The 24,039-nt window shown below is 52.5% G+C and overlaps 1 protein-coding gene across 1 annotated transcript in view; it reads left to right on the forward strand.

Annotated features, from left to right (window-relative positions):
• Positions 1 to 24,039, forward strand: part of GNAI2 (G protein subunit alpha i2) — a 195,500-nt gene that overhangs the window by 159,736 nt on the left and 11,725 nt on the right. Inside the window, exons 6-7 of the mRNA XM_073352601.1 lie at positions 14,841 to 14,970; positions 16,730 to 16,883. Coding sequence (XP_073208702.1) covers positions 14,841 to 14,970; positions 16,730 to 16,883 — 284 coding nt within the window. The remainder of the gene's footprint in view (positions 1 to 14,840; positions 14,971 to 16,729; positions 16,884 to 24,039) is intronic.

Here is a 24,039-nt window from a genome sequence, read left to right on the forward strand (position 1 = left end):
AGTGAGGAGACATGTTGATCCCTCTCCCAGGGAGGGAGCTTGTAATGTTGCCGTAGCCACAGTGGTGCAGTTAAGATCAGAACCAAGCCCTGTCCCCGTTTCCAGCTCCTGCCGTGTACCCTGGGCACCTGTTGGATTAGCTAATCAATGCTCCTGCTGTGCTGGCTGTGGGGGAGGCCAGGCTCAGCATGGGGCTGTGACTCCGGTGGCCCCCGGCCAAATTATTTCTTGAAATAAACAGCTGCACTCCACTGACCTCATCAGAGCTGGGCCTGGGCTGCAGCTGTTACCTGGCTTCTATTCGGGGCTGTGCCACTAGCCTACTAGGTGACCTTGCCAGGTCATTTCATCCCTCCGTGCCTCAGTTTCCCCATGTGTAAATTGGGAATAATACCTGCTGGGCAGGGTCAAGAGTTAATTTCCTGTCTAGAGTGCTTTGAGATCCTCTGATTAATGGTGCTAGAGAAGGATAACGTCGATAGCCGTGTCTTAGTGTCACTGGCTTGTAGGAGAGGAATTAGCACAGTGGAAACACACTGAACTATTCTGCCCTCCTAAATGTCTGTCTCCGTTTGCTCTAATGGAGGCTGAACGTGCTGTACCCTGGTGCGTGGTGCAGGGATCCCAGATCTGGAATAGCAGGGGGCTGCAGGTCAGGACAAAAGTGCATTGGCACAGGGGTGTGAGAGCTGCGGGCAGGAGTGGGGGAGCGTGTCTATCCAGTGCACTTACTCTCTTTACTTCACAAGCACCAGACTGACCCACAGGATAGAGGTAGAAATAAGCATTGGCTTCCCATCTGTTGATACTTTATCATTCAGTTTTTAAATTTTTGGCTTCCCTAGCCAAATTTCTTCCCATTACAAGAGGCTGCAGTGCAGCTAATCCCCCCCCCAGCACTGCATGAGCATTAGCTGGGAGGGGGGGGATGCAGCTGCCAGGGCTGAGGGTACCTGCCTTAGCTCTTCACTAGCACTGCAGCAAGACTGGAAGGTTTTGGGGCCAGATGGCAAAGCCCTGCCTCCTGTCGTTTGAAGTGGTCCAGCTTTACTTCAACGCACCAAAGAGGCACTCGCAGGTCTCTGAAACCTGCAGGAAAACTAAACTCGCCACTGGAATAAAACTCTGTAATCAGTCAAGAAGCTCCGGAGATGGATCCGTTGCTTCAGAGGCTGCCCTGTCCCTGTCATCTCGCCAGGCTGCAGCCCAGCCTTCCACTCCCTGTGCATAGTAAAACTGTGCTTTCCAAATGCCAGCCCCCAAATAGTACTGCACGAGGAGTGGGAAGAGAACATGCTGAATGCGCACGTCGGTGCTAAGAATGTGACGCAACAGACCTACTGGCTGCTGAGCATAGCAGATTTCCAGCTGATGCCAATGTACTCCTGGACCGTGCTGCTACAGAACCAGCTTGCTGCTATCTGGGCACACTCAGCCTGACAGCACGATGCACCCTGGGAAGCCACCTTTGGCTGGGACTACTGTAATTCATCACGTGAAAGTAGCTGGAAAGGATCGTGTACCCTCTTCGTTCACATCACGCCCAGACTAGGCCTGCCATTTGGTATCTAGCTGTGGCTTATAGCTCCCCTCATTGTAGTGTCTGACTGCTTCACGCTCTGTAAAGTGTTTCTCCTCCTGAGTTACCTGTTGGCTGGGGAAGGGCCACCCCTGGTTCCACGGAGGTAGAGAGTCCAGATGACTTGCCTGAGGTCACCCAGGCAGTCTGTGGCAGAGCAGGAGATTGAACCCATATCTCTGGTGTCCTAACCACTGGGCCGTTCTTCCTGTCTGTGACCATAGAAATTAGAGAATGTAAAGAGTAATAAAATCCACTGGTCTGTCCCTTTGACACCAGTCCTAGTCGCCATCCCCTCCCCCGCACTCCTGGGCTGCAGCTGTAGTCGGAACATGGCTGTTAAAGACGGAGCGTGTTTATATTCTGTTGTTTCACCCAGGATCTTCAGCCTGCCAGCAGGGTTGTGGCTTTGTAATGCACTTTATTTAGCTAAGCGTATCACATCTGAGTCCCTATGGTCGCTGCTGCTGCTGGTGAAACCTCCTAGCAAATTTTATTGGGGTGACTTTAAAAACAGATTAATGGGACGATCACTCTCAACAAATAGCAAAATCCAGAGCCGCCTGACATTGGGTTACTGTGTCCTCATGTTCCCACCATTCCAGGGGACGATGAAATCGAATTGAATGAGATTACACTGGCTTGAAACGGTGAGAGCCTGAATCGGGGTAAGCAAGTTTAGTGCCCCCCTTTGCTTCGCGTCAGATGGAAGTAGCAGCGTCCCTTTCATTGTAGGCACCTGCATCATGGTGGTTACTGGGGACTGAGCCTGGACTTTGATCCCCAGCAGCAGAAACCTGTATCGGGTAATTGAACAGTCTGCTCTCCCCTTCCCTTTAGCTGGGAGTGTGGTGCGAGGTCGTATCTTGTCGGGGACCAATGACGAGATGGAGGGTGAGCACCCCTGCTCAGCCAGTGGTATTACCAAAGGGATACCACGTGTCCCTCTCAATAGGATGGAATCATCACCTCGGTGACTTAGGGCTGCATCTCCTGCATGTGAAAAATCCACACCTCGGAGAGAAACAGTGAAGCTGACATAAGTCCTGGTGTAGACCGCGCTAGGTCTACAGAAGAATGCTTCCATCAATCTGGCTACCGCCTCTCAGGGAGGTGGATTAACCACAGCAATGGGAGAACCCCTCCCATCAGTGTAGTGCAGGGGCGGGCAAACTTTTTGGCCTGAGGGCCACATCGGTTTTCCAAAATTGTATGGAGGGCCAGTTAGGGAAGGCTGTGCCTCTCCAAACAGCCAGGTGTGGCCTGGCCCCTGACCCCTATCCACCCTGCCCCATTTCTCACCCCCTGATGGCCTCCCTGGGACTCTTAACTTTCCAACCCCCACTGTTCCCTGTCCCCTGACATCCCCCCCTGGACCCCCTACCCCATCCAACCCCTCCTCTCATTCCTGACTGCCCCCCTCCACCCCCCCCGGACCCCTGTCCCATCCAACCACCCCTTCTCCCTGACCACCCCAGGAACCCCTGACTGCCCCCCGCCGCCCCATCCAACCCCCCTCCTTCTTGACTGCGCCCCCCCGGGACCCCTGCCCCTATTCAACCCCCCTGTTCCCCACCCTCCGACTGCCCTGACCCCTGTCCACCCCCCCGCCCCCTGACCACCACCCCGAACTCCCTTGCTCTCTATCCAATCCCTCCTCCCCCTTACCGCGCTGCCTGGAGCACCGGTGGCTGGCGGTGCTACAATTGTGCTGCCCGGCTGGAGCCAGCCATGCCATCGCACAGCACAGAGCACTGGGTCGGGCCGGCAGCGCAGTGAGCTGAGGCTGCGTGGGAGAGGGGCTAGCCAGCCGGGCAGGAGGGTCCCGCGGGCTGTAGTTTGCCCACCTCTGGTGTAGTGTCTAGACTGACGCTCTGCAGCAGTTTACGTGTAGACATAGTCAAAGTCCCTTTGATGCTCCTTCTATCTGAAGTGCCAGCTTGTCTGTGTCTCAGAGATCTAGTTTACAAAGGTCTTGAGTCACTGATAGCAGCGCTAGTGTACCCAGTGCTCCAGTGGCCGTGGACATTTTGTACACCTTCTCTGAGCAGAGTTCAACTATCCCATGCTTAAAATGCTAGTGGCTTTCTGGTGCCCTGTGTCCCAGTGGGAGCACAGTAGGGAGATGGAGGTGTTGGGCGAGAGAGCTAGTGAAGCGGTGCCTGTGTATCACAGTCCTGTGGGATTTCCGCTCAGCTGTGGAAAAAGGGGCTTCAGCCTGCCCAGGAATCTGGTTCCTCCACCCTGAGTCACTTACCTATATATCTGTCTGTCTGGCAATGGATCTGGCCTTCATGGTTTTTAGTGGTATATGACACTGCGCTAGAGAAAAGCTCTGGAGACTGTAGATCGGATTTTCAGTTGCCTTGTGCTTTCAGGGACATCCTCCTCCAGAAAAGTCTGCGCAATAATTCTGTGGGTGATGTTCATGCACTTCAGTCACTTTCAGGCTTTCTTGCTTGATCAGGAGTAATTTAGACCCAAAAATATAGGCCCTTCTTAAAATAATAGGGGTTTCGTAGAAAATGTCATCAAGAATCTAAATGTCTGCTTCACTGTTTCTTAGATCCTCTGAGATCAGTACATCAGATTTAAGGAAGATGCAGATTGTTGCAGAGAACCAGACAAAATACAGGGATGTTGTGGGGAAGGGCAAACTATCTGTTTGACCTTGTCTGTAGCTGTGACACTGAGTACCCGTCTCACAGCTGAAGAGACAGCTCAGAAGCTTGTCTTGTCTCTTTCACCAGCAAAATGTGGTTCAACTGAACACATTACCTCACCTACCTTGTCTCACTAGTGGGAATTAGTCACCCAGCTTGAGTCCTATGTGCAAAGACATCAGTGCTGGTCATGGACCAGCCTTTGATGAGCAGGTGGAGTTCCCAGAGGGGAGACGGTGTACAGCCAAGAAAGTAAACCAGATGGTTGCACCTCCAAAAAACAGCATGGGGCAGGTGAACTAAGGCAGGGGTGGGCAAACTTTTTGGCCTGAGGGGAAATTGGGTGGGGAAATTGCATGCAGGGCCATGAATGTAGGGCTGGGGAAGGGGGTTGGGGTGCAGGAGGGAGTGCGGGGTGTGTGTGGAGGGGGGCGGGTGTGGTGTGCGGGATGGGGCTCAGGGCAGGGGGTTGGGGTGCAAGAGGAGTGCAGGCTCTGGCCCGGCGCCGCTTACCTTGAGCAGCTCCAGGGTGGCAGCGGTGTGCAGCAGGGCTAAGGCAGGCTCCCTGCCTGCCCTGGCCCCGCGTCACTCCCAGAAGCTGCAGGCACCACATCCCTGGGAAGAGGTGGAGGGGCAGAGGGCTCCGTGCACCGCCCTCTCCTGTGGGTACCTCCCCCGCAGATCCCATTGGCCGCGGTTTTCTGGTTCCAGCCACTGGGAGCTGCAGGGGGGCGGTGCCTGCAAGTGAGGGCAGCACACGGAGCCCTCTGCCCTCCCCTCCCCCAGGGGCCACAGGGACGTGGTGCCAGCCGCTTCCGTGAGTGGCTCAGGGCAGGCAGGGAGCCTGCCTTGGCCCCGCTGCACGACAGGGCTGGCAATCCCGCTGGCTGGATCCAAATCCCTGATGGGCCGGATCCGGCCCACAGGCCATAGTTTGCCCACCCTTGAACTAAGGTTTGCCCAGTATGAAGGAGCTCAGTCCATGTGGCATGGTGGTGGCTTTGAGCTTTTATGGAGTTTAAGAACATTAAGTTAAAAAATACTTGGCTATAATTTCTTCCCAGCCTCCCCGCCCCCATGGAAATGTAGAGAAACATGATGAACGCTCCAAAATACTTAATTTTTGGGTAGGTAAAAAGGGCTGCTGGGGATTGCCATGGCATGGCCCCAGTGCAGGGGGCTACCACAGTGCCATACTGGAGACCCCCAGCAGGAGAGCTCTGGGAGGAATAGGAATACAACGCGCACTGCAGGAGTGGTGTGTGCTGCCGAAGGTGGAGCAGCTTTTCAGTGAGTGCGCTAAGGCACCCTAATTATTTCACACCCCATCTTCTGGCCGGGCCCTGCATGTTTACACGTTCCTGGGATGCTGGGTTTCCTTTCTCTGTCTCTGAGCTGGAACTCCTGGGTCCGCTTCATCACATTGTTGAACAGATTGCTCAGCCCGTTGGAAAGGGCCCATCGCAGCAGGCCGTGCACCCCTGCTAGCAGCATGGCAGTGGGCTAGGAGGAGGATCTAGATTTCAGTTGTAATGAAATTCTTGCTGGCTGATTAGAGAGAAGCCCATTAACTCCAGTGTCCCCCTTTCCATGCTCCTGTCCCAGAGCTAGCCACTCATTGCCAGTGCTGCACCAGGAGACTTTTCACATGGGATGGTTGGGGGTTCTTCCTTCTCAAGGGTTTGGGCTGGTAAGTTATAGACCTAATGGCCAGGAGAGACCATTCTGACCATCTGGTCTGACCTACTGCTTCACGCAGGCCAGAGCACACAAGGGAATCGAACGGGCTAAAGTGACTTTACCGCCCTGACTGTACCTAGGGGACAGAGCCAAACCGCCCAAGTGAACCCGGTCCAGAAGGAGAACACGTGGCAAGAGCACTGTGCTCCTGGAGGGGGGGTGACCGCTTCACAGTGACCATTCGAAACAGCAGTAAAGTCTAGCCCCAGCTGATCACAAAGAACCATGGTCCTGCAGCCAGGGTGTGGGACTGGAAACTAGGTCTACTTCTGTCCCCAAATCTGCACCTCTGTTTCCCCATCCACACAGCATGGAAAATCATATTTACAGGGCCCATTGTTCGTAAAGTGCCCCGAGTTCTGTGGATGCAGGTGTAAATGTGAAGCATTATTTGTGACAGCAACACACTTCTGGAATATCCCAGAGCTAGCTCTTCCTTCAGGGCCCTAGCATTGGCAGGCAGGGAGCGTTGTAAAACTGCAGCGGCTGAATGGCTTCGCTCCTTCCCCACTTCCCCCTTCTCTTTTCCTCCCCCACACACCCCTAACTCTCTTTGTGCAAGTTTGATACACTACAGTTATTTCCTGGCCAGTGTGCAAATCCACAGACTATGTGAGTAAATCCATTACAACAGCAAACTGTTGGTGCTCCACCACTTCCATACAGAAGGCCTAACCACCCCGATCCATTTTGCCAGGGGCCCCGTACATGATCGCCTAGGTTAACAGCAGCCACGTCTGATCCTACTCAACAGCTGCTAGGTAGCTCCTGTGCAATAGCTTTACAATGTGAATGTTCCTCTCTTTTATCACTTACATTCTTTTGCCATCAGTGGCTGTGTTGAAGAAGCTAGAAATGTTTGGGAGAGAAGCAAACTCCTATTTATGGCTCGGTGTCTGTGATCAAGGGTAGCCTGTTTTCTGCAGGCAGATGTAGCCAGAGGGGATCCTGGCTCCTGTGCCCTCATAATTGCTACAGGTTTCGAACTCTCTTCTATACAAACTCCTGTGTTTTTACAGGCCTAGGAGGCTCTAACGTGAAGCCATTGAGAGAGAGAGGCATAAAAGGGGTCAAACAAATTAAATCCCAGTTTTCTGACCTAAATGAAAATCACATGCTTTGCCTCAGTCCTTGCTAGGCTGGGGAGCCCTCCTGCCTTTGCTGAGCAGGGTCACGTCAGCTGATGTTGGCAAGGCAGAGCTCATCCTGAGCTGGTTCATGTCCTGCGCTGACAGCATACCACAGTAATGAGGAGCCCTGTGGAGCAGAGTGGGGACACGACCCCATCCTGGTGAGACTGATTTCATGTTTAATCCAGCACCTGACAACTGTGCCAATTCCGTACTTTCCATGGTCTGGGCTGCAAGAAGGGGAGGGCGTGCCCTGGGGAAGGGAGCTCAGTCGTGGCTCTGGTAGAGGACACTGTCCCTTCTCCGTGTTTATACCCAAGTGCTGGCCCTTGCATGCATGGTAACTGGGCATCAGCTACTCAGTGCTGTGTGGGAACGCCGTGCTTTTCTGCGGGGTCACATGCGGCTGGGGTGCCAAAGCCATGGGTGGCTCCTGTTGAGTCAGGTGCCTCCGGCTAGAGAGGGTGGGGGAGTGTCTTTGGGGCAGGGAAAGCTGGGCCAGAGGAAGGCCTGGAGGAAAACCTGAGGGACAGCCACTCTCAGGGAAGAAGCTTGGGCAGAGGTGTCTGTGCTGTTGCTTAGCGTTACCATGAAATCCAAGCAGCAGGAAAAGGGCTGGGTTTGGAGCCTGTCTCGGCTCCTGGCTCGGGCAACGGAGGGAGCGATGTCTTTCCTGACCCATTGATAGAGCCCTGCACACATACACAATTTATACCTGCGGGTGCGGATATATAGATCTATCTATCTACGGATACAATTTGTGTATCCGTGCAGAGTTCTACCCATTGGAGAGTTTGCGATTGCGTAGGGAGGCTCAAGTCTTCTAAGTGGGCCTGGGAAGGAGGCGGCCTCCTGGGGTTCCTAATTCAGGTCTCACTTATTCCATAAGACAAATGGTGGGAGTAAGTGCTGGCCACCCTGGGGTCTGAGAGTCAAGCTGGGTTGCTCCCCTTCGTGCATGCTCACTACTAACTGAGTACATATGCCCCTGAAGACATGCCTTGGTCTGTTCAGTGACTCGGGCACACTGCACTTGAGCTGGGCTCACAATTCCCTTGCTGCGTGAGCTGGATTCCGCCTCGCCCTGCTGTACCTGTGCTGACCCTGCAGGCCCCCAGGTTAGAAAAAGGAGCAAGAACCTCATTCCTACAGTAACTAACTGCAACTCTGAACACGCCTGGAAAGTGGGTCTGTGGCAGCCCTAGCTAAAAAGAGCTGCTGGAGGTTGCCACAGCACCATACTGACTCATGGACTCTAAGTCCAGAAGGGACCATCATGATCATCTAGTCTGACCTCCTGCTCATTACAGGCCACAGAATCTCTCACGCCTGCTCCTGTAATAGATCCCTAACCTCTGGCTGAGTTACTGATGTCTTCAAATCATGGTTTAAAGCAGGGGTGAGCAAACAACAGTCTGTGGGCTGGATCCGGCCTGCCAGCTGTTTTAAGCTGGCCTTCAAACTCCGGCTGGGAAGCAGGGTCAGGGGTCGCTCCATGTGGCTCCCAGAAGCAGCGGCATGGCCCTCCTCTGGCTCCTACGCATAGGGGTAGCCAGGGGGCTCCGCTTTGCATGCTGACCCTGCCCAAAGGCCTGCCCCGCCCCCAGCTCCCATTGGCCAGGAACTGCAGGGGCAGTGCCTGCGGACCGGGCAGTGTGCAGAGCTGCCTGGCCACGCCTCTGCGTAGGAGCCAGAGAATTGACATGCTGCTGGTTCTGGGAGCCACTTGAGGTAAGCATCGCCTGGAGCCTGAGCCCCTGCCCCAGCCCAGAGCACCCTACTGCACCCCAAACCCCTCATCCAGAGCCCGTACCCCCAGCTGGAGCCCGCACTCCCCATGCACCACTGCCCCAGCCTGGAGCCCCCTCCCGCACCCTGAACTCCTCATTTTTGGCCCCACCTCGGAGCCCGTACCCCCAACCTGAGCCCTCACCCTCTCCCGCACCCCAACCCCAATTTTGTGAGCATTCATGGCCCTCCACACAATTTCTATTCCCAGATGTGGCTCTCAGGCCAAAAAATTTGTCCACCCTTAGTTTAAAGATTTCAAGTTAGAGAATCCACCATTTACACTAATTTAAACCTGCAAGTGACTCGTGCCTCATGCTGTAGAGGAAGGTGGAAAAAACCCCGGGGTCTCTGCCAATCTTACCTGGGGGAAAATATGGCGATCAGTTAGATCCTAAGCATGTGGGCAAGATCCAGCAGCTAGACAGCTGGGAAAGAATACTCTGTAGCAACTCAGAGCCCTCCCACTCTAGTTGTCCCATCTCTGGCCGATAGGAGATATTTGCTGCTAGCAGTCGCAGATCAACTACATGCAATTGTAGGCAGTCTCATCGTACCATCCCCTCCATTAACTTATCAAGCTAAGTCTTGAAGCCAGTTAGGTTTTTTGCCCCCACTGCTCCTCTTGGGATGCTGTTCCAGAATTTTACTCCTCTGATGGTTAGAAACCTTTGCCTAATTTCAAGCCTAAACTTGTTAATGGTCAGTTTACAACCATTTGTTCTTGTGGCCACATTTGCACTTAATTTAACTAACTCCTCTTCCTCCCTGGTATTTATTCCTCTGATGTATTGATAGAGAGCAATCATATCCTCAGCCATCGTTTGGCTAGACTAAACAAGCCAAGCTCTTTGACTATCCTCTCATAAGGTAGGTTTTCCATTCCTCGAATCATCCTAATAGCCCTTCTCTGCTCCTGTTCCAGTTTCAATTCATCTTTCTTAAACATGGGAGACCAGAACTGCACAGTGTGTCCCAGATGAGGTCTCACCAGTGCTTTGTGTAATGGTACTAACACTTCCCTGTCTCTACTGGAAATATCTCACCCGATGAATCCTAGGACCGCATTAGCCTTTTTCATGGGCATACCATGTTGACTGCTTATAGTCACCCAGCTCTTTCTCCTCCTCTGCTGCTCCCATCTTATACATCCCCAGCTTACAGCAAATCTTCTTGTTGTTTAGTCCCCAAGTGTGTGACCTTGCACTTTGCACTATTAAATTTCATCCCATTTCTATTACTCCAGTTTTCAAGGTTGCCCAGATCTTGTATGCTATTCGGGTCCTCCTTGGTATTGGCAAAACCTCCCAGCTTTGTGTCATTCACAGATTTTATTAGCACACTCCCGCTTTTTGTGCCAAGATCAGTAATAGAAATGTTAATAAGATTGGTCCCAAGACTGATCCCTGAGGAACTCCACTAGTAACCTCTTTGCGCCCTGTCAGTTCACCTTTCAGTAGGACTCTTTGTAGTCTCCCCATTAACCAGTTCCTTGCTCACCTCTCAATTCTCAGAGTAAGCCCCATCTTCTCCAATTTAACTGATGATTTCCCTGGTGGACCTGTATCAAATGCCTTACTGAACTCCGGACAGGTGACTGAAGATCAAAAGGAGTAGAGCTCTAGAGTCCCACTGCACATAGCCAGGGCCAGTTCCTTTGGCCAGCAGCACTGAGTGTTAGCGTGGGGTCTGTCAAACCCCCTGGCGGTGGGCATGGTGTGTACACACACACACACACACTTGGAAGAGAGAAGGATCTGGTTTGGTTTTTTTTTATCCATGTGGCAGCAAACACGTGGTAACATCCTAGTGTGTACTAGGCACTTCGTGGTTCTCACGTGCATCAGTGTGTTGAGGTGAACCATGCGCTCCCTCAATGTTTACCCTGACCTGCTAACGGGTGCAAATTGCCTTGTTCGCACATTTTAGTCGCCACAGGTTAAAAACCCTCCTGTGTAGTGAAGACAAGGATTTAGGGAGAGGGTCCTTGTTCCTTTGGTGTACATGGTGGTTCAGAGAGAGCTGACACATCCCTGCTTTAGTACGTTCATTCCAGCAGGAACTGTGGGGAGACTAGACAGAGTTCCAGTCCTGTTATCTGTGTGCCTGAAACGATGATGTGAAATGCCGATCAGTCGCCAAGCAAAGAAAAACACATCTCCAGAGGATTTGAATAGCGAGCAGTTTGCAGGGGACGTTGGAATGCAGTTCTGTGGGTTTTGCCAGTTTTCGTATTTTATTGCTCCATAGGTTCTGTGGGCAAGGAGAGAGAGCCAGCTGTGTGCGCCAAAAGAGACTGGGCCTAGGATTCACTGCAGAAGGAGCCTAGCAGTCAAAGGTGGCTCATAGAGTCCATGGAATATAGATTAGGACATCTTGGCTACTCCTCATCCTAGCTGGAAAGACAACAGCAGTGGTTCTCAACCTGTGGCCCACAGGCCACATACGATCATATTAGCATACAGCTGCAGCCCAGCTCAGCTGTGTGCTAAAGGCCACGGGCTCTGGGCTGCCGGCTATCGCTGGCTCCATGCAGAGGGGTCCGGCCAGCCGGCTGCTGCCAGCTGCAGGCTGCCACCTGGCCATGTACAGCAGGGTCCAGGTTCGGGGTCTCTGCCCCCTGCCCTGCACACAGCTCTCCGCTGCTGGCCCCACTCTGTGGAGAAGTCTCTGGGCGGAGGGCGCTGGGCATAGGGGTTTGTGGGGGCCACAATGATAAATAGGTTGAGAACCACTGGACTACAGCATACTTAGTCCTCTGAAGAGGATCTAAGGCGAGCAATGCCCATGTAAGTGCTTCTCTCAGCACCTAGGGCCACTAACAGCAACACTGGAAATATTGTACATATCATAAAACACTGGAAATATTGTACATATCACCCCTGCGACATGTAGTTAAGCTGACCTACCCTTCAGTGAAATAGCACTAGGAAGAATTCGTCCATCTCCCTAGCCATGGCCTCTCAGGGAAGCGGTTAAGTCTGGTGTTAGGAGAGCCCCTCACATCACTGCAGTGAGTGGCTACCGGAAGCGCTTCAGCTGCACCACTCTTGCGGGTTAAGTGTAGACACAGCCTGAGTCAATTACAAACTGAAACCGATTTGGTTTCAAATCACACTGTTAATTACACAAGGGCCACTTGGTGTGTCCTCCAGGCCTCACATACCCGGAGTCCCTGAGTTTAATGTGAGCAGGTGCCTGCTGGACACACAGGAAGCGGTGCTGTCGTTATCTGACAATGTGCACCACTTGGCAATCTTAATGATTTCTGTATCTTAACTACGGAAGCCATCCCACATCCCAGTCATGAGTGAGTCTGATCATTCCCCTTTCACTCATGGGGAAACTGAGGCACAGAAAGCAGAGGTGACTACCCCAGCGCCACCCAGCATCTCAGCAGCAGAGCCAGGAATAAAACTCGAGAGCTCCCAGGTCTTGATCCCCTGCCCAGTCTCCACTGATGCCCAGGGGAAGTGGTGCCTTTGCGTATGCTTGGCAAGTTACCGTTCAGAGCACTCACTCTAAACAAGCAAGATGCTGACCCCATTGGCCCTCGCGCGTTGTGCTGTAACAGCGTGTTCTTATCCTATTTAGCTCAGCAACGCTACATGTGATGAGTGTAATCCACTCCCGAGCCTTGCATTTCCTTTGCACTGCTAGGATAGCTGTCTGAATGTGTGCAAGGCTACTGAGGCCTCAGCCTCTGCTTCCCAGTGCTTGCCGACAGCGTCTTCCCAGAGATCCATCCTTGCTTGCCACAGTGCACTTCCCACTTGCCTGCAAGCTGCAGAAATACCTCCCATGAGGCATGGATGCTGGAAGGAAAAAGGGAAGTTTACACTTCCCAGGAACGGAGGTGGCTGTTTAAATGGCTTGTCTGTGAGACCTTGTCTTCTCCAGGGAAAAAAGGTTTGTTCTTAACTCAGGTTAGCTGACATGAGATAAAACTGCATTGAAGGCAAGGCATTTTCACATGAATTAGCAGGTTGAGATAAAGACTGGAGCAACCTAGGATTTAGCCAAGTAGACCTGCTAACTTGTTTTCACTGGGATTTTAACCAGTTAAACTTGCTAACTCGTGTTAAGAACACACTTTTTTTTTTTCCTAGTGAAGGTGCAGTTTTATCCCCAAGTTAACTATCCAGTGTTAGAATCCTATGTCTGCACTGCACAGCCAGCCTGGGTGATTGTACCTGGGTGTGCGTGTCCCACCACAGAGCCCTACCTCTGTTAGCATCCTCACGGTCTCTGCACTCGCCCATGTGTGCTGAGGGAACATCCCATGATTCTTTGTGCTAGAGACGCTCTAGGATTTCCCCCCAGTCAGTTGTGTCAGTTGCAGGAGAACTTACCTGTCCTTTGGAGGGAATTCCGGGAGGGCACAGGACTCAAACCCCAATTTTAGAGCCATCTAGGTCACCAGCTGGCTACAGACTTGCTTAGACATTGTAGTGGGGTCAGGGCCGAAATGCAGCTAAAATTCTTGTGTCCGACCTGCTGCTGCGATGCCGCTGTGCCCGGGACCCGAGGCAGGAGTTTGCTGACTTAGCAGAGGGAACGGCACATCGGGCTGGCCAAGAGAACAGCAGCTAGTCATCTGGGCTGGTGCCCGCGCCACTTAATCCTTCCGAGATGGCAAAGGGGTTTCTAAGTAATGTGAGCAAATGATTCTCAATAAGAATGATTTACTCTGCAGTCCTGAGCATCCCCAGGCAGCCTGCGGACTCCTAGGCTCAGGTCCTCAGTGGTGTTTAATTGCTGACAAGGCTGATTCCCCACTCTGGCACTTCGAGTCTAAAGTGATTCTAAAAATTAATACTGGCCACTTCAGGCTTGTATTAAACTTCCAAGGTTACAGCTTTTCTCTGACCTTGGATGGGTAAATGCTTCCACCACCCAAGTGCAAGATCCCTTTGAGAATCCAGGAAGGCACACTTGGGAATTCCTTCCTGTGGGGTAACCTCAAGCCCTTTCACCCCCCTCCGGGGAAGAGCTGAGAAAGAAAACCAAAGGAAATCAGCTGTTGCCACCAGCTAATTAAACAACATGTGCACAAACCTCTTAGGACACAAAAATCCAATCCTGTTCTTAAAAAAGGTAAATTTTATTAAAAACAAAAAGAAAGAAAATACATCTGGAAACTCAGGCTATTGCTAGATTTTAAAAAGAACCACTTACAAGGATTAAGCATCAAAATAACTTCCTTGAGGTCCAGCTTAAAGGTTACAAACAAAACAAAAGCATTTGGGGTTAGCACAGAGGAGTCCACAAGCCATAAAGAAATAAGAGAGAAACCTAATCGTGTCTTCCTAGACATTCCCTGATCTACTTGCATATCTGGGGTTTCAAATGAGTAGTTTCTAGGTATGATTAGATTTATTTTTCATACCTGGCTTAAACTTCTTACAGCATTGCTGCTCTGTGCCTCCTCTCTGGAAGAACAACCACAGACAGACAAAAGGTTCGATTTTAAAAAGTTCTAGCTTTCCCATTAGCTCTTTTGGCCAGGTGCCTACTCACTTCCTTTTACCTATGCATAGCTGTCAGACTTTTTAACCCTTTACAGGTAAAGCAAGTAGAGAACAGTTACGAAGAGAGATTTTTATAGCTAACTGGCTTGCTGGGTGTCCATAAAAGGGAGCTACCCCCCTTCATTTATCACAGCTACCAAGCACTCTTTGAAGATCTGGGCCTAATTAATTAATTGAGCCTCTCAGTTCTGGGAGGTTGGTCTTACAGATGGGGAAACTGAGGCCCGTGCAGGTGACGAGACCTTTTAGGGTGTCCCAGCCAGTTGGTAGTAGGGCTAAGTGGCTCCCAGTCTCAGCTCTAGCCGGCTCTCCCTCTCTGGACTGGGGAGTCATTGATCAGGCTGAGGCTCAGCAATGGGCGGAGTGGGGGAGGAGCTGCCCTGCTGTAACGCTGGCTCTTTGCTTGCAGGATGTTTGACGTGGGCGGCCAGAGGTCGGAAAGGAAGAAGTGGATCCATTGCTTCGAGGGCGTGACAGCCATTATCTTCTGCGTGGCTCTCAGCGCCTACGACCTGGTTCTGGCTGAGGACGAGGAGATGGTAAGGACAGGAGAGGGGCTGATCTGGCCCAGCGTCGGAGCTAGTCTGAAATGCACGAGCATGAGGGACCATGGGCTGGGTGTCTCCAGCTCAATCCCCCGGATCCGTGCATGTTCAGTGGGGAGGGGGTTTGCTGCAAGAGGCTCCAGGCCTCTCTCTCTCCACTATCCCATCGCCCCCCCTCCCCCCCCCGGCACTCTAATCTCCTTGCTCCCACTGGATGCTTCTATCCCTCTCTGGCATCCTCTCCTCACCTGCCCCCACCCTCATTGGCTACCATTGCATCACCTCTCTTACACGGGGGACAGAAACGAGGGGTGTCTGTAGGTTAGATGCATGCAGGAACTGGGCATCTCAGCAAACTCATTAGCCCTCATCTGGGGCAGTAGAAAGCTGTGGGTTTGCCTCCTAGCCACCTGATCCTGCCAAAACTAGAAGGAACCGTTGGGTATGTCTAGTCTGAGCAGGCCAAAGACCTGCCCCCAAACAATCCAAAGAGCAGCCAGTTTTGACAGATAAATTCCAGAGATGGAGAATCCACCACGCCCCCTGGTAAATTGCTCCAGTGGCTCATTACTCACTGCTAAACAATTCTGCCTTCTAGCCATGGTTTGTTCTGTAGTTCCACGAGGTCTTTAGTGATTGCAGCGACACACTGGGAAGCTCATGGGTCCTGCAGGCATGCCGAGCATAACTTGGTTAACACCATCTCTGTCCCAAAATTCCGGTACTCCACAGTGATGAGGCTGGCGTTTTGGGAAGGGTGCTGTCTCAGTGCTCTGTAATGTTGGCAATTTGGCACCAGCAGTGCAGTGTTCCTGTGCCAGGCTGGGATATGATAATAGCCTAACAGCCAAATGGTCCTCCCTTTTCGTTCCAATGCCCCAGCACATTTATCTCTTCCCTTTCTTCCGCTTTCTGTGGCTCCACATGATGATGATGATTAAACCTGTGTGCAAGTGTCATAAACTTGCCCTCTGATGCTTTCATGTGGCTTCTAGGAATTCCAGCTGATCGTGACCCTCCCCACATGCTTTCTACTCTGAAAACTGCTCTGCAATAAGATTTATGGCTTTAAAACATTTTAAAGCTTCTCAGAATTCTCTTAGAACTGAGTTAACCTGGGTGCCTAGGCCCATAAACATAGGAGACATGAGCACTCCCGTCTAGCTAGACTCCAGTGAGAATGGTTGGAGGCAGTTCCATCCAGGAAACACCGGAAATGCATGAGGCTGTTGGTGCCCAAACTTCTCCAGAGTTGAGACACTGTGCCCCAAAATCCAGTGATCTCCTCTGTGTGAAAGGCAGAGGTTCTGGCTGTGCTGGCTCCTGAGACCTTCCCCAACTCATGCCGGTCTGTCTGACGTCCTTGTATGGCCCCATCACTCACCCGTGAGCAGGGGAGTAGTATTAGCCCCATTGTACAGATGGGAAACTGAGGCCCAATACTCAAAGGTATTTAGGCACCAAACTTCCGTTGATTTTGGCTGAACTTGGCTACAGCATGAAGGAATTTGATTCCAGTGGAAGTGAGACCCCCTAAACTCCTCTGAGGATCTGGTCCAAAGTGATTTGCACAAAGTCACACAGGGAGTTTTGGGGCACAAGGGAATTGAATCTGGGTCTTTTGAATTCCAGTCGCATGCCCTAACCACTAGGCAGCCTTTCCCCCTGCCATTTCCCCAGCTCCTAACCCAGTTCTTGCTCTGTCTGGGTCCCGTCTGGCTCACTGAATGCCTGTGGTTGGTTGTCTTGACAGAACCGGATGCATGAGAGCATGAAGCTGTTCGATAGCATCTGTAACAACAAGTGGTTCACAGACACATCCATCATCCTCTTCCTGAATAAGAAGGACCTCTTTGAGGAGAAGATCATACACAGCCCCCTGACCATCTGCTTCCCCGAGTACACAGGTAATGTGCTCCTTCTTGCCAGGGTGAAACCCATCCTGGCTCCCAACGGGTGGCGAATCAGCCACTTCCACATGGCTCTGGGATGTGGTCTGTCGCTCAGCACCTGCTGTGGGTGGAGGATAAAGTTGTAGCTCCTAGAATTTCCATCCCAGACCTTCCCCATTTGAAGATCATGTGGCCACACCCTGGTATTTTAGGCTGCACTCACAGGCCACGGGGAGGAGGTAGAAATGAAAACTCCAAGGGTTCAATTATCTTGTTTATACCTAGACCTTACTAAGCCTGTTGCGCTGAGATCTCTGCCTGTTAGTACGGGTCATGGCTGGGAGCAGGTGACCTCAAATGGGAGGTCCTGTGTTGTCAGGAGCAATTGGGTGCCATTGCAGATCTCACGAGAGGCATCTGCTTAGGAATGCGTGAAATGAGCATGTGGACGGTACAGAGATGAGTGTGGTATAAAGGCTCAGCTACTAGGTCAGATGCAGTAGGTCTCATGCAAGATACATAGGGGTCTGAAGAGACTGAGAATAGCGCCAAGAGCTGAGAGGCTCCTGGCGGTGCCAGAGGAACTGAACCCAGAAGTCTGTGCAGCCGCAGCTAGACCAGGAAACTCCTGTGACTGACAGTGGGGCTGCCTCCCCCTGTGAATGGGACAGACAGTGGGAAAATCCAGCTCTGTCGCTGTTCCTGCCGCCCTGATCTCTGCTGATGTGAGAAGGGATGTAAGAGAGGGCAGCTCTGTTGAGATGTTGACCGGAGGGCGAGCCTCCTGGAAGGGGGTCTTACCTGAGTTAGGGTGGCTGTCTGCTATATTTAGCTGTGGGGCAGGGTTGGGTATAAAGCCCATCCAGACCCTGTGGTTGTACATGGCAGCTGAGTTGAGTCAGGCCCTGGAGTTGGCTGCTGCTGTCTGGGAGCTTAGCTCCAGCAGTACCGACGTGGGTTCCATGCACAAGATGCTGAGGGCTTATCTGATCATGGAGCTGTGTGCTTGAGCAGGCCTGAGGTGCTGGGGAGATCTCTGCTCAGCTCTCGCTTCCTCCAGGTACCCTGGAATGGCCCTGTGAGCTGCTTCCTGCCAGGCCAGCTGTTAGCACAACTCCTCCTGCATCACAGCCCAGGTGGTCACAACACCTGGATCTCAGGGAGAATTCGGTTCAGGGGCTGGATGAAGCCACTGCAAACTTCAAGGCAAATCCCATTGTCAGAGGGGACGATGGAGCTGCCCTGTTCAGTGCCGTCAGGCTGGGAGCATGCAAGCCAAGCCAGGCCTGCCAGAGTTACTCTAGGAGACGCGCTCTCTGGGCTCATTGAGATCCTACCTATTTGAGGTGGTCATGTTAGTTGAACACTGGCCCCAATGTACTTCAAACGATCGGGGAGTTGCTTGAGCCCCAGCGCTTGATGCGCAAAGCCGGTCCCTTACTCGCATCTTGGAGTCCCAGCTTCCCTGGCGTTCCATCAGAAGCTGCCCTCTCCCAGCCCTGGGGGGAAGCTGGGGCTTCCAAGGTGGAGACCAGCTGGCCTCTTCCACATAGTGGCTCTGCCTTGTCAAACTGGGGTGCCTGCCTATTGTGTACCATTTCAGTCCAGTGGCTGTGTCCGTGGTGGAGGAGAGACGGTTTTGAAAATCCATGTAAGTTGTAGCAAACCTGGGCCCAACGGAGAGTGATGGTCACTACACTGCTCTCCAGGGCCCCTATGAGCTCGGAGTACAACCCACTGGCCAAGTTCCACGTCCTGCTCTGCCCAGCCCACAGAGGGTGAGTCTGTTCCAGCCACAGCTACAGAGCTTGACTCTTTAGCTCAAGCTATAGCAGCTCCTGCTTCTGGTTTAATCCCTGGCATAGAAGCATAGCACTTGGATCCTCCTTGAGAGGCCTTGACCTCTCCAGCTACGGCCCTGTGCTGGGTTTAGCTCTGGGAGCATGTCTCATTCTGTCCATTGAAGGGCAGCAGTGCCAGCTCGTAGCACCTGGGACCTCTGTGCCAGACAGGACCGCACTGTGCTAGGTACTGTAGAAACACAGACTGTCGTTAACTCTCCCTGGTCACTAATCCCTGTGAGCTCTTGAAATGGGGGTTTGATTCCAGGGCAGCCCCAGGGGCCCCAGAGAGGCAGGGAAGAGAAGGTGAGCACAGCAGCATGCAGGCTCCATTTAGTCTGCATTGTTTTGTCAGCAGCTCCTGACAGCACTGGCAAACCCTCATCAGGCCCTTGCTGTGAGACTGAAAACCTGAGGGTGTCTCCTCCGTGACGCTTGTTCTGCACGGAGGAAGTGCCAGAGGCATGCAAGGTCAGGAGGACAGGAAACAGCAAGCTACAGACCTGCTCAGTCCCTGCTGATAAGCTACCAGGCCAGTAGCTTGTGTCTGGCTCCTTCTAGCGAGGTTCCCGTGCTGGGCTCAGTGGAGTCTCCAGCAGTGGGGGGCTCTGTACAGGGTAGCAGCACGTTGGGCTGGGGTTTAACCGCACAGCGGCTGAGCTGCTCTCTTCTGGGGTTACTGGCAGCTGTGCGCATCGTGACTGCCTTCCATACAGAAGGGAACCAGTGGACAGACCTGCTTCTGACTGGGCTAGGGGGTGAAATACCTTTTGACCAGCCAGTTCAAGCATTCGGACCTGCTCTGGCTGTGGGCAGAATGCTGTGTTCAGACTCTGTATGGGGCTGTCTGGGTCTCCACCCCACCAGCCATGTGCAGGCGCCCAGGCCTGGCTCGGGGGTAAGTAGCTTTGACCTAGAAGGGATACTGTCCCCTTGTCTTAGGGGTCTGGCTACACCAGTAGTTCTCAAACTTTTGTCCTGGTGACCCCTTTCACATAGCTGTGAAGGGGTCTGAGTGCGACCCCCACTTATAAATGTAAAACACTTTTAAATATATTTAACACCATTATAAATTCAGGAGGCAAAGCGGGGTTTGGAGTGGAGGTTGACAGCTTGCAACCCCCCATGTAATAACCTTGCAACCCCCTGTGGGGTCCTGACCCCCAGTTTGAGAACCCCTGGTCTACACTGCAGCTCTGAGCGCACGTCCCAACCCGGGGAAACAGGCTCATGCCCTGCTAGTGTGAGTCTGTCTGCCTGGGATCAGAGGCTCTTCCCACTGCAGAGTGGATGGACCCTGACTTGAGTGACCTAACTTAAGTTAAGGACCCATCTTTTTTCGCAGTATTGACTTTCCCGTAGGCACTTACCTGGCTGTAGTATCTGGGCACCTCACTGTCTTCATTGTGATCCTCACACGCCGCCCGAGCGGCAGGGCAGGGCTGTCACTCTGTTGTACAGGTGAGGGCCTGAGTGGTGAGTGGCAGGTTCAAGGTCGTGGCCTGAGTGGTGAGTGGCAGGATCAAGGTCGCACCCCGAGTCTGGGAGAGGAGGAGATTGAACCAGGTCTCCCCTTCTAGGCTGGTGCTCTAAGCTCTGGCCCAGCCTCCCCTCTCTCCGCTTGTGAGTTGGGCGGGCCTAAAATTCCACCTGCCTTTTCTTGAAAAAACCCAAACCAAACCAAAGTTGTCCTCGGCAACCCTACAACAACCCCTTCCTCTGCCCCATGCCAGCAGAACAAACCCGCTGCTGTGCAGCTCCTCTCAAACCCAGCACCCAGCTGCATCCTGCCATAGCAAGCCAGCATGGGCACACCCTGCAGCCAGGGTTGGAGCAGCCTGCTGGTCTGTAGCAACCCTACAATAACAAACCGGGGCCTATGGCCTATCTACTCCTCTCAAGTGATGCTGTGTGAACAATCAGGGCATAGAGCCTGGTGCCCCATCCCTCCTGGAACAGCAGTGCGTCGATCTGATGGAGAAGTGACGTTCAGGAGGATAATAGCTGTAAACGTCTAGCTCTGGGGCTTTCTGAAAAATTGGTACATGGGGGAGGGGAAATCATGTGATCGAGGGGAAAATATGTTGGATTTTAACCCCACGTGCACGTCCGCGTCCCTTTTGCAGCACAGCTGCTCTCAGTCCCAGCCCAAGGTAACTTTGGAACAGCCAGTTCTTCTTCAGGTGATTGCTGCTGTGCAGTCCAGCAGGGGTGTGTGCACACGCCACATGCACGATCACTGGAAGCTTTTCCTTCGCGGTACCCGTCGGCTTGGCAGTGGAGACCCCTAGAGTGGCGCCCTCATGGCGTTGTATATATGACCCTGCCACCCGTTCAGTTCCTTCTTACCGTCTGTGATGGTCGTTGGAACAGCTTAGTGCTTGCTCACAAGTTACTTAGCCTAGTGGTTTCCTTTGTCTTCAGTGTAGATAGTTATTCAAGTTATTAATAGTTGTAGTTATTATTCTTCCAAGGGGTTCCCCCCTCCCCCCTTCGTTCTACTTTCCCCGGCGCCAAGGCATGCCTCGGCCGCAGGGGTTTAAAGCGTGCGAGAGGTGTGGGAAGCCTATTCCCACAATTGTCTCAGGTGTCTTGGCAAGGGCCATCAAACAGATAAGTACCCTATTTGCAGGGTCTTTAAACCCAGAACAAAGAGAGAGCGGGACTACCGCCTGAAACTCCTTTTGATGGAGTCGGCCCTTCAGCTGCAGACTGAACCGGCGCCGGTCTCCTCGGTACGCAGTGCGCTGGCCTCAGTGTGGGATGTCCCGGCACCGAGGAAGGAGCCACCAGTACTATTCTCCGGCACACAATGCCAGTGCCTCACGTCGGCACCGATCCCAGTCTCCGGTGCCACATAAGAAAAAAAAACTGGACAGAGGTCGTTCCCCTGTCAGGAAGCCGAAGGGTGATCACAGTGGAGTGCGTCCTCCAGTTGGACACCCCTGGCAAGGCCATCAAGAACCAACGCTGTCAGCCTCAGCCCCGGCTGCAGAGCCCTTGAGTCTGGCGGGAACAGAGTCTCCTACACATGGGGAATTAGAGGAAGAGCTCGACCTCCCCTCCACTCTGGACACTTATGAGGCAGCCCGCGATCTCATTGATATGACGTTGCAGTACCTGGACCCGCATGTGCGAGATCCAGGCCTGCAAAATCAGCTACCGGCATCGGTACTGATGGCAACAGTGTGCCCGGCACCGAGGGGTGCCGCTATGCCACCAATGACTTCGGCACCGATGTCGGTGGCACCGACGATGGCAGTTCCGATGGCTACGGCACCATTGGGGACAGCGATGCCAGAACCGATGATGGCACCGCCACTAATCCAGCACCGTGGTAAACCCATGATGCTATGGCGCCGGTCTCTGTCCCCTCGCCACCATTCTCTGACACCATCGGGCTCTGCTACACTGTGGTTGGCGTCGGAGTCAGAGGCCGAATCTTCACAGTCCCAACGCAGTCATTACCGATCTTGGTCCCGACATCGGTCCCGGCACCATCAGCCGGCGGAGCAAGCAGCACCGTAGCCACTTGGCCACCCCAGTGGTAGGGCCCAGTACAATGACCCTTTTGGACCCCTGGGCCTATCATCAGGCCCAAGGCCAAGGGTCTAGACCTGTGTCGGTGGTAGAATCATAGAATATCAGGGTTGGAAGGGACCTCAGGAGGTCATCTAGTCCAACCCCCTGCTCAAAGCAGGACCAATTCCCAACTAAATCATCCCAGCCAGAGCTTTGTCAAGCCTGACCTTAAAAACTTCTAAGGAAGGAGATTCCACCACCTCCCTAGGTAATGCATTCCAGTGCTTCACCACCCTCCTAGTGAAAAAGTTTTTCCTAATATCCAACCTAAACCTCCACCACTGCAACTTGAGACCATTACTCCTCGTTCTGTCATCTGCTACCACTGAGAACAGTCTAGATCCATCCTCTTTGGAACCCCCTTTCAGGTAGTTGAAAGCAACTATCAAATCCCCCCTCATTCTTCTCTTCCACAGACTAAAGAATCCCAGTTTCCTAAGCCTCTCCTCTTAAGTCATGTGTTCCAGTTCCCTAATCATTTTTGTTGCCCTCCACTGGACATTTTCCAATTTTTCCACATCCCTCTTGTAGTGTGGGGCCCAAAATTGGACACAGTACTCCAGATGAGGCCTCACCAATGTCGAATAGAGGGGAATGATCATGTCCCTCGATCTGCTGGCAATGTCCCTACGTATACATCCCAAAATGCCATTGGCCTTCTTGGCAACAACGGCACACTGTTGACTCATATCCAGCTTCTTGTCCACTGTAACCCCTAGGTCCTTTTCTGCAGAACTGCTGCCGAGCCATTCAGTCCCTAGTCTGTAGCGGTGCATGGGATTCTTCCATCCTAAGTGCAGGACTCTGCACTTGTCCTTGTTGAACCTCATCAGATTTCCTTTGGCCCAATCCTACAATTTGTCTAGGTCCCTCTGTATCCTATCCCTACTCTCCAGCATATCTACCTCTCCTCTGAGTTTAGTGTCATCTGCAAACTTGCTGAGGGTGCAATCCACTCCATCCTCCAGATCGTTTATGAAGATATTGAACAAAACCGGCCCGAGGACCAACCCTTGGGGCACTCCACTTGATACCGGCTGCCAACTAGACATGGAGCCATTGATCACTACCCGTTGAGCCCAACAATCTAGCCAACTTTCTATCCACCTTATAGTCCATTCATCCAGCCCATACTTCTTTAAGTTGCTAGCAAGAATACTGTGGGAGACCATGTCAAAAGCTTTGCTAAAGTCAAGGAACAACATGTCCACTGCTTTCCCCTCATCCACAGAGCCAGTTATCTCGTCATAGAAGGCAATTAGATTAGTCAGGCATGACTTGCCCTTGGTGAATCCATGCTGAGTGTTCCTGATCACTTTCCTCTCCTCTAAGTGCTTCAGAATTGATTCCTTGAGGACCTGCTCCATGATTTTTCCAGGGACTGAGGTGAGGCTGACTGGCCTGTAGTTTCCAGGATCCTCCTCCTTCCCTTTTTTAAAGATGGGCACTACATTAGCCTTTTTCCAGTCATCCGGGACTTCCCCCGTTCGCCATGAGTTTTCAAAGATAATGGCCAATGGCTCTGCAATCACATCCGCCAACTCCTTTAGCACTCTCGGATGCAGCGCATCCGGCCCCATGGACTTGTGCTCGTTCAGCTTTTCTAAATAGTCCCGAACCACTTCTTTCTCCACAGAGGGCTGGTCACCTCCTCCCCATGCTGTGTTGCACAGTGCAGTAGTCTGGGAGCTGACCTTGTTCGTGAAGACAGAGGCAAAAAAAGCATTGAGTACATTAGCTTTTTCCAC

The sequence above is a fragment of the Lepidochelys kempii genome, chromosome 7 (assembly GCF_965140285.1).
Source record: "Lepidochelys kempii isolate rLepKem1 chromosome 7, rLepKem1.hap1, whole genome shotgun sequence".
Taxonomy (NCBI): domain Eukaryota; kingdom Metazoa; phylum Chordata; order Testudines; family Cheloniidae; genus Lepidochelys; species Lepidochelys kempii.